Source organism: Haematobia irritans, chromosome 2 (genome assembly GCF_050003625.1).
Source record: "Haematobia irritans isolate KBUSLIRL chromosome 2, ASM5000362v1, whole genome shotgun sequence".
Taxonomy (NCBI): Eukaryota; Metazoa; Arthropoda; class Insecta; order Diptera; family Muscidae; genus Haematobia; species Haematobia irritans.
Genome location: NC_134398.1, coordinates 86,309,816 through 86,320,854, shown reverse-complemented (window position 1 = coordinate 86,320,854; position 11,039 = coordinate 86,309,816). Strand labels below are relative to the sequence as shown.

Sequence of the window (11,039 nt, the reverse complement as noted above, 5' to 3'; positions counted from 1 at the left end):
TTTATTTGCGTGAAAATATCGTTTTTCATTGTTTTTAAGTAAATTTTCATTTGCCGACGGCAAAACGCATTCAAGGTTTTTGTTTTTGTATTTCCATTTTGACGTCTGTGCAAATAATTTCGGAGAGAAATAACTTAAAGTACATATTTTCACCACTTTCGTACACTAATATTCACTATACACATATATCACTCTCTTTGTTTCGTATATTCACCACTTTTTCGCGTTTTCTGTGCTGAAATTTCATTTATTAATTATTGTTTCGTTCATTTGCATACATTTGAGAACATACAAAAGCTTTTATTTTGTTTTGTTCTCATCAGTGTTGCGCTCTTAGTCGATTGCTATAGTATAGTGACTAATCGGGCACATCTCGTACTATCGTGTTATCGGATATCGATCATCATTTGAATTCTTAAGGGGGCTATACACTACGTGTAATTCCCACATTAGAATTCAAGTTGAATTCAAAGGTTTGAATATTTCCCGGTTGGAATCGGGGCTTGAATTAAAACTCGGTATATTTTGAAACTTTTACGCTCTCACACTGAGAGAAATTATTCGATCATTGAAATATTTGGTAAATTTTGAATATTTATTGGACAGGTATTTATTATTATTGATTTATTTATACCTTTGTTTATTATTATTATTATTATAATTTTTCTTGTGTCAAGCGTTCGGGGGTAATATTTTGTGCACCCTACATTCAGTATTTTCGGTTTCTGGGAACGTTTGATCTTTTGTCGGATTTTCGCGAGTTGTGGACTCGAATTAATCTTTGTAACTCGAGATAAAGTGCGTTTTGATATTTGATACGGATTGATTTATTTTGATAGTGAAAATTGTGTTTTTTCGTTTTGGTCGGAATTTGAGTTACTTTTGCGTATTTTGCTATTTTTATTGAACGGAACCTTGTCTGAGTTTGGTAATTTTATTGGCCGTTGCTTCTTGGCTATATTGTAATTTCGTATTTGGTTACATTCTTCAATTTGGTAGTTGAACGTAAAGTTAGAATGTCTGTATTTCCCTTTGATCGCTTTATTCGCGTTTCGGACGCTCTTATTAAATTCCACGCCCATTTTAATGCCATGAAAGATGAGGAGTTAGACGTCTATAGCCTCGAGATTCGAAGTGAGGAATTGGGGAAGTTGTGGACAAAGGTTCAGGATTGCTTTGAGGAATGCGTGGCTAGTTTACAGGGTGCCGGAACAACGCAAACGAGCGATATTGAATCGGTGGACGGGAAATATGACGCGTCCCATCAGGCTTTTATGAATTGTTTGTCCGCGATAAATCGAAAATTGGGCCAGTTTCGTCGGTCACGTAGATCATCGATCACTTCGTCTGCGTCTTCGGTCGTTGCAGCATCGAGACGGAGTATCGGGTCTCATAAATCGACTCAAGGATCCGAAGCGATTTTGGCTAATAACGCGACTACTTCGATACCGGCTGATCGGGATGGGCAGTCGCTGCCTAATGGCAAAGCCGGGTTTAGGGGTGAAGTGGCCGTTAGTGGCCCTCCACTTTGTGATATGGTTCACAATTTGGCGTTGCCACCGTGCGATACGGATGTATTTGAGGGCAATTTTCTAGACTGGCCTACATTCCGGGATTTGTTTCAAGCAGTTTATGTTAACAATTCAAGATTAACGGACGTCGAGCGTTTGTGTCATCTTGTGCGGAAGACCAGTGGCGAAGCTAGGGAAATTGTCTCGAAGTTTCCGCTGACACATCGAAGTTTTGCCCTCGCGTGGAAGGCCCTCGTTGATGCATACGACAATAAGCGGGTTCTAGTTCACAATCAACTTAAGTCTCTCTTTGCAATTTCGGCAGTATCGGTAGAGACAAGTGCGGGTTTGAAATCGATTCAACGTGGAATCAATGGCTGTCTTTCGGCATTGAATACGTACGAAGTTTCGACCGATAATTGGGACCAGATACTCGTTTTTATTTGCCTTCAACGTTTGCCGCGGCTCACACAGACTCTTTGGGAGCAGAGTGTTAGGGACAAATCAGCCCTTTCGTCGTGGGCGGATTTAGACGCTTTTTTGTCCGAAAGGGTTCGTACGTTGATGTGTTTGCATGATTTGCGGGAAGACACGTCTTCGAAGCGTTCTCAGGAAAAGAAGGTAAAAGCGCATTTTACCAATGCGTCTTCTTCTAAATCGTCGCGTGCTTCGTCGGAATCTAAGTGCGTTATTTGTCCTAAACATAATCATAGACTTTCGGCTTGCGTTAAATTTGGTAAACTCTCGGTATCGGAACGTTACATAGTGGTAAAACGTAACCGGTTGTGCTTGAATTGCTTAATGAAAGGTCATGAGATGAAGGATTGTCCAAGACAATATTCGTGTGCAAAATGTAATTCGAGACATCATTCGCTATTGCATCGCGATTCTACGCCGTCTAATAGCGCGACTTCGGCGACGGGTTCGACCAACACCTTGTCGAGTTCAGCGGCTAGTTTTCAACCGAGAACTATGCCTTCGGTTGATCAGCCGCAACCTTCTACCTCGTCGGCGTGCCTACCTCGCCAGGCATTTCATACGACGCAAAATAGGGCCGTGCTTTTGGGAACTGCGATGATTAATATCATGCACGATGGGGTTTCATATCCGGCACGCGCTTTGATTGACCCCGCTTCAGAATCTTCGTTTCTGACGGAACGCTTTCGAAATCGGGTGAAACTACCGGTTCACGCGGCTAATGTTACAATTTCGGGGGTAAATAGCGCAATTTCGGCCAAATCGAGTAAAATGTGTAATTTGAAAATCGGATCTCCACTCAACGCGTCGGTTTTGTTGGAAACTATGGCTATAGTGCTCCAATCTATATCCGGGAATTTACCTTCCTTTACGGTGTCGCAGGAAGTTTTGTCTCAGATTCCGGATATTCGCTTAGCTGATCCGAATCTTTTCGTGTCGAGACCGGTCGATATTCTACTAGGCGCTGACTTGTACCCGAGAATACTATTAGAAGGTTGCCGGCAGATTGCGGCTCAATCATTGATAGCACAGAACAGTGTTTTCGGCTGGCTAGTAACGGGTCCGATTTCTACATCGCAAATTCAAACATTTACTACGACTATAGCGGTTGATGAAGAGGAAAATTTAGATAGAACGCTTTTACGGTTTTGGGAGTTGGAGGAAACACCACGTAAAGGGGTTTTGTCCCCCTCCGATAAGTTCTGTGAGGAAAATTACGTTCGGACAACGCGCAGAGATTCGGAAGGTAGATATATAGTTACACTTCCGCTAAAGGAAGAGCTCGGTCCTCGTGGATATTTGGGTGAGTCCCGAACAACTGCTTTGAGGCAATTTTATCGTAATGAATCGTCATTATCGAAAAGGCCGGACGTGAAATCAGTTTATGATAGTGTTGTTAAAGAATATTTGCATTTGGATCACATGAGGCCAGTATCCGCCATTTCTGCAAGTGATACACTTTCGTGTTATCTTCCACATCATCCTGTCATTAACCTCGAGAAGAAGACTTCCAAACTTCGCGTCGTATTTAATGCGTCTAATAAAACGTCCAACGGGAATAGTCTTAACGATATCCTTCACGTAGGTCCCACTTTGCAGCAGGACTTAGTCCTTCTTATTGTGCGATGGCGACTATTTAAATACGTGTTCAACTGCGATATTACACAGATGTATAGGCAGATTCGAGTGGACTCTTCTCATGCTCCGTTGCAGAGAATTGTTTTTAGGGATTCTCCGACAAGGACAGTCCAGGACTATGAACTACAAACGGTGACCTTCGGTGTAAACTGTGCACCATATCTCGCGATACGGACACTGTTACAGTTAGCTGAAGACACTGAGGAGGAGTTTCCACTCGCGGCCGATATATTACGTAAATGTATGTACGTTGATGACGTTTTGACCGGAACTCATGACCTTGAAACTGCGATAATGGCTCGGGATCAATTAATCGCGGCGCTTGCGACGGCTAAATTTGAACTGCGGAAATGGACATCGAATTATAGAGAAATTTTAGATTCACTACCGCCGGAATATTTGGTTGATGCTCAATTGCTGGCATTTGTCGAGGCTAGCAATTCGAAACCATTGGGTGTGAGATGGAATGCTCAATTGGATGCATTCTACTTCGCGGTCGAGCCTATAGCAAAAAGGTGTGGATACACTAAACGGGAAGTGTTGTCGGCTATCGCGAAATTATTCGACCCTGTCGGTTGGTTAGGTCCAGTGATAATTGTGGCAAAGATTATCATGCAGAAGGTTTGGCTTGATCGCGTCGGCTGGGATGAAATACTGCCTTCGGCAACGGCATCCGAGTGGGAAAAATTTGTAGATAGTTATCCGGATGTCAATTCGATAAATATTCCTCGGTGGATTCGTTACACACCGTGCACTTCGGCCGAGCTTCACGTATTTTCAGATGCCTCGGTTAAGGCATACGCGGGGGTAGTATATATTCGAGTTTTGGCCCCAAATGGCGAGATTGTCGTTAATTTGCTATCGTGCAAGACGAAAGTTGCTCCGTTGAAATCGGTTTCTTTGCCTCGTTTGGAGCTTTGCGGCGCTGTTTTAGCGTCCGAACTCGCAAGAACGGTCATTCGAGAAATCGGTATTGATTTTGGTCGAATTTATTGTTGGACGGATTCGACTATTGTACTAGCCTGGTTAAAGAAAACGCCTTCGGCTTGGACAACATTTGTCGCGAATAGGGTATGTCGCATTCAGGAGAACGTCGGTGGTACGAATTGGTATCATGTGAGGTCGGAGGATAATCCTGCTGATCTTGGCAGCCGCGGTGTGTCCCCTTCGGATTTGGCCGCCTCTCGACTTTGGTGGCATGGGCCTCAGTGGCTATCGTGTAGTCAATCGGAATGGCCGGTTCGTGACACTTCCTCTTTTGACACCGACGTAGAAATTCGGTCTGTGAAGGCACATGCTTCTTTCGTTAATTCATACGAGGATGTTCTCGATAGATTTTCTTCTCTGGATAGAGCGCTGCGTGTTATTTCATATGTTATGAGATTCTTTTATCGGACGCATCCCGCTCATAGGCGTGATTGTAGCTATGCGGATCACAGTTTATCATCGTCTGAGATTAGGGCAACTAAAAGTCGCTTGATAGTGCTTGCTCAAAAAATGAATTATGGTAATGAATATAAGGACTTGATGGATAGGTCTTCGTTAGGTACTGGCAGTTCACTTGTTTCTTTGAACCCGTTCCTTGATGAAATGGGTGTAATGCGGATGTATGGTCGTTTGAGCCGCTCGCCTATTCTTTCGTATTCGGAGCGGCACCCTATAATTTTGCCCTACAGCTGTCGATTCACGAAGCTTTTGGTGGAATTTGTTCATTTGATTTCCATTCATGGAGGAAATCAGTTGATGTTGCGTATTCTTCGTATAGAATACTGGATACCTCGGGTGAGGAATCTTATTCGTTCGGTTATACATAGGTGTAAACCATGTCTTTTGGAGAGGAAACGGGTTTGTAGTCAGGTGATGGCTCCTCTTCCTCCGGAAAGAACTGTTCTCGACAGACCTTTTACGACGACTGGCGTAGACTATGCAGGCCCCTTTGAGGTGAAGTCGTTCACCGGACGTTATTGTCGCATAACTAAAGGTTATGTGTGCGTTTTCGTGTGTTTTGCTACTAGGGCGATTCATTTGGAAGCGGTTTCCGACTTGTCGACTGCCGGCTTTCTTGCGGCATTTCATAGGTTTGTTGCTCGTCGGGGTTGTCCTGCGACCATTTTCTCGGACAATGGGACAAATTTTGTCGGTGCGTCGCGTGAGCTTGAACGAAATTTCCGGGATGTAATGAGGGGAAGCAGTGATGTTGTGTCCTCTAAGTTTGCACACCAGGGCCTATCGTGGCGATTTATCCCAGCTGGTGCGCCTCATATGGGAGGCCTTTGGGAAGCTGGGGTGAAGAGTTTTAAGTTGCATTTCAGAAGGCAAATAGGGAATGTTCGTTTCACGTTTGAAGAGTTTTCGACGGTGTTGGCTCGTATTGAGGCTTGTTTGAATTCAAGACCTCTTTGTCCCCAATCGGATAACCCGCAGGAGCTTGACGCTTTGACACCGGGTCATTTTCTTATAGGTGCCCCTCTACTCGCCCCTGCTGAGCCAGTTATAACCGAACAGCCTCTTTCGTTGGTGAATCGGTTTCGTAAGGTACAGGCTCTTGCACAACAGTTTTGTGTACGTTGGAAAGAGGAATATTTGAAGAATCTGCATATGAGATATAAGTGGAAATTTCCTCAGCGCGATGTTATGGTAAATGACCTAGTCGTTATTCGTCATGAACAGCTTCCACCAACTTCTTGGAAATTAGGTCGAGTCGTGTCGGTTCACCCGGGCGTAGATGGTCACATTCGGGTCCAATTTTGCCGGTTGACAGTATCGTCCGCTTATGATCCAGAGCAGCGACTGACGTTTACTGCTCGTGTGCACGATCTAGGTCGTGTGTTGACCCCCGCCGAAGCCGTGCCAGAACGGATCAAGGAATCCTTTTTGGGATTACCTTTGGCAGATCCGCAATTTTACCGAGTGGGACGGGTTGCGATCGTTTTTGGTCCTGAGGTGTATGGGCGAATCATAACACATAGGGTGTATACGTCGCCCGGTCTCCCGGTGGCTCATTATACAATCTTCGGTTGGGTTCTGTCCGGGTTGTGTAACTGCTAGGGTAAATGCGCGAGAGCCCCCCTTTTGGGTTCTAACGGCCCCCTTTTGGCCATCGTTTTATTGTATCTCTTCGCGAGAGCCCCCTTTTTGGGGTTCTAACGGGTCCCCTTTTGACCCATCGATATATTGTCGCGAGAGCCCCCCTTTTGGGTTCTACCAGGTCCCCTTCTGACCTTACGTAATTATTTTTATTAGTTTTTTTTTTTATCTAGTCTTAGGTTGAATTTGAAAAGATAAATGAATTAATAAATTGGATTTATGGTAAATGAACTGAAAAAAACTCACTTTGCACTGCACTTAGCCTCATTTTGTATTTTAAGTTTAGTTTTAGTTACAACATACCTTGATGTTGCAAGGCGGCCGGCAATGTTTAAGTTCGAGTAAAGATTAATTGGACTTAATAGTGTTCGTTAGAATTTGTATACTACTTTTTGGTACATCCCTGCCAGAGTAGAAATGTCATAATTTGAATATTAATTTATCTTGTCAAAAGCCCCGCCTTCCGCCATCTTGGTTGAGAGCATCTCTCACTTTACTTGTTATCGATAAGCCAATTGGTGCGGTTGCAAATTTATCCATATCGTTGGAAATTATAGGTAATATTGTTTACCATTAATTATAATAGAAAACACCTTAATAAAACCTTCTGCTCTTGTTATATATTGAAAATATTAAACTATCGTGTTTTTATTTTTCTCTATATTTCCATACTTTTCGCATTCGGCGAACACACATATTATTTTTTATGAAACATTCATGCCCCAAACATAATATATTCTAATATATTAACATATGTGTCCCAAATATTTAGTGTTAATTTAGGGACATTTCATGTTTGCACTTAAATATATTGTGTTTAAAAATTGTGCCCGAAACACATTTCGATTATATCGGAACATATGAAAAACATATTTTTCTAACAGTGCATACATATTCCTGCTATTCAAACTTTCCTGTCTCGTCTAATACAACACCCATTCTGTTCCTGATATCCGCAATGAATTTACTCCAGAATTATCCTATTATCCCGATTCTCGTTATCACATTGTTCCAGCCTTATCTTACTGTTGCTTTTTTGTATCCAATTCTTAGTTCCAGTCCACATAGGTGGACTGGAATTGTGACGGCATGCAAATGACATTGGAAACCCCATATTTCTTGAAGAAAATATACACAAACTAGATAATTTACATACTCTGAAGAATAATTTGGCCGAATCTGCCCAAAAACTGGCTTTGGAAGATGGATTTGAGTTTGTGCAAGATAAAGATCCCACACTCAAAAAAAAGTTTACTTGGATCCAAAGATTTTGACCTTCCCTTAAAGATTTTGGTATTGATTCCGAGCCGAAGGTGCGGCTTCTTTAAAATAAAGACATCTTTGACGGACCTCCCTGGCTTTAAATCTAGGATAAATAAAATTAAAATTAGATACAGATCTCATTCATCGAATTTTTATGCTCTTTTTGCGATATATTAACAAAAGTATTTATGTACAAACAAATTCCAATTTAAAATTCAAATTATGCCAAGTACTTCAAAGTAAAAACTGTTTTCTTAATGCTAAAAAAAACTTTAAACCAAAGATGCAAATCCTTAAAATAAGTCTTAGCCTATATTTGAAGCGATTTTATCTTAAATTTAAAAATGCAATATGTCCGTTGTGTTAAAGATGATTTCTTTAAATTAAAAATGTTTTTCTTTATTTGAGGAAAATTGGCCTTACTTCAAAGGTCTACAACTTCAGCAGAGAGACGGAAAATTTCAAGATTTGTGTCCTAAATTTAATGAAAAAAAATTTTGAAGCAAGGATTATAAACTTTCATTCTTAAATAATATGTGATATACAACAACACAAAAGTATTACCTCACCTTCCACAGAGCCCGGACATGCATCCAATTGGACACCTATGGTTATATGTATAAAACAAAGCTGAAAAACTTTAAGCGATAATCACTTCAGTATTAGTGAAAACATTGAAATAATTGAAATAAAAAATTAAGCCTACACAAAAAAGTGAACTGTTTAAAGCAAAACTATTTAAAGCAGATCTTACTGAAATTCTAGTTTCTGGGCCCATATTAGTACACTCAAAAAAAATTTACTTGGATCCAAAGATTTGGACCTACCCTTAAGGATTTTGGTATTGATTCCATGCCAAAGATGCGACTTCTTCAAAATAAAGAAATTTTTTAGCGACCTATCTGGCTCATTTATCAAATGTTCATTCTCTTTTCACGGTTTATTAATAAAGGTACTCAAGTACAAACAAATGCCAATCTAAAAATCCAAATTATAATGGATACTTCAAAGTAAACAAGTATATACGACCGTAAGTTCGGCCATGCCGAATTTTATATACCCTCCACCATGGATTGCGTAGAAACTTCTACGAAAGACTGTCATCGACAATCGAATTACTTGGGTTGTGGTATCTTAAAACTTCTTAACATCGTTTTCTAAATTGTGAGTTATTCCATACGTGGTATATATTAGACAATACGTACACACAAAAATTACAACCAATTTTTTTTCAATTAAACACTTAATTGAATTTGGAAACGGATTCAATTAATATGTTAATTGATTCAATTAATTATTTAATCAAATCCGAATAAAAACCAATTAAAAAAATGATTGATATTTGTTACCTTTCCAATTAAAATATTAATTGATTCAATCAATTTGTTAATCAATTCGGAAATAATTTTCAATTACAAACGTGATTGAAAATTTTTCCGTTTCCAATTACATATGTAATTGATCCAACCACCTTTGTGATTGAAATTGAATAATTTTGAGCAATGGAAAGAGCGAAAAGAGAACAAGAGAATGAGTATTTATTCAGCAATGTATGATGGAGAGATCAGTCTGTGGAAGTAACTCGTAACGAACGGTTGGGTTTTTGTTTTTCGCGTAAATTGGAAAACATGATTGGCGACATTCTGTCTGCTGCATTCAAAATGTGTGCATAAATATTTTGAACGCAATAACAAATCATAGCAAAGGGTTGAAATAAATAAAGTGTGCAACAATAAATGGCCACGTGGTAAAGGTTTGAAAAATATATGACAGAACGCATTTGAAATTACCTGTGTTTGCGTTTTGTGGTATTGTAAAAATGGAAAACAATCTACGTTTATTGAAGGTAAGAAATTATGAAATGTGAATGCCGTTTTCCATTGAAGCCTGTTTACATTAAACTGAATAAAATAATATATTTTTTATTAATTTCTTTTAGTGCCCAATTTTATTTCGTGAAATGGACCAATCAATCCCATCAACTCCATAATTTTGTCAAATATATAAGAATATGTTTGCAATCAAAAGGTAGGTACCGTATTGATCTTTTAAAATTATAAATTTTTTTCACTCCTAGTTTTCTTAAAACCAAGAGTGGTATGGGTTTGTTGGAAGATTCACCTTCAAGTTGCGAAGTAGCGTTGGTATTAAATTAATTTTTGTTTTACTTGCCTTTTTCAGTTTGAACCCAAGTAGAGAGCAGTATATCTGATATATAAACTAATGAGCTGAATTATGTAATGGTTAAAAAGTTCTTTCTTTTGCATTTAAAAATATGAAAAATATCCGAAAATAATAAAATTATGTATTTTCCATTTATATTTTTTTCTATTTCCAGAATTCGCAAGTTACCATCAATATAATACCAAATATTACATTGCTTTCCCATTATTTTTGTCTTTGATTGGTTCAAATTTTAATAGACGATTTCAATGTGTGGACATTTTGGAAAGGAATTAAATTACCGAGCTCCTTAATACACCTTTTTATGCTAAAAGACTACAACTGCAAAAGAAGATTATAAATCTGTAACCTGGAACTAAGAATTGAACTTGATATTCTATGCAGGTAATGTTTAACAAAATTAACTTTTAATTGAACAAAATAAAATTCGAATTATTCTGTTTACTTTCAGAAAAGCTAATTTAGGCGCATCTACATGTTAGAAGGAACATGCTGATATGATTATTATGATAAGGACGATAATGATTTATATAGCTTATTTTTTCACCCTATAGTTGTTATTGATAGTAATTGTATGTGTAAATTATGCTAGAACAAAACACACAATTGAGAAGAACCAATTTTATATTGCATAATTAAAAAAATAATAAAATATTGAATATTTTTAATAAGAAACACATATTTTCTTTTATTTAAAATAAAACTAAATTCGATTTTGGGGGCGCAATATATAATTTTTTGAATGCAATTTATAGCCAATTTCAATTAATTATTTAATTGAATGAATCAAATAGTTGATTGATTTTTGTCGCCAAATTAATTAAAATTTTGATTGATTCAATTAAAACTGTAATTGAATTTTATGTTAAAAATCAATCA

At 38.8% G+C, this 11,039-nt stretch overlaps 1 protein-coding gene and 1 long non-coding RNA gene across 2 annotated transcripts; both read left to right on the top strand.

The window, feature by feature from the left end:
* Positions 1–1,016: 1,016 nt before the first annotated feature.
* On the top strand, positions 1,017–6,674 carry LOC142224721 (uncharacterized). The gene has a single exon (XM_075294508.1). It carries the CDS (start codon positions 1,017–1,019, stop codon positions 6,672–6,674), a length of 5,658 nt encoding a protein of 1,885 aa, XP_075150623.1.
* A 2,889-nt stretch (positions 6,675–9,563) lies between these two features.
* On the top strand, positions 9,564–10,213 carry LOC142223139 (uncharacterized). The gene is made up of 3 exons (XR_012718598.1): positions 9,564–9,822; positions 9,916–10,004; positions 10,158–10,213. It is a non-coding gene; the product is annotated as an uncharacterized LOC142223139 (long non-coding RNA).
* Positions 10,214–11,039: the final 826 nt, after the last annotated feature.

Bases quoted from the DNA above. Each gene is read 5' to 3' on its own strand.
- LOC142224721 (XM_075294508.1), top strand. From the start codon at position 1,017: ATGTCTGTATTTCCCTTTGATCGCTTTATTCGCGTTTCGGACGCTCTT.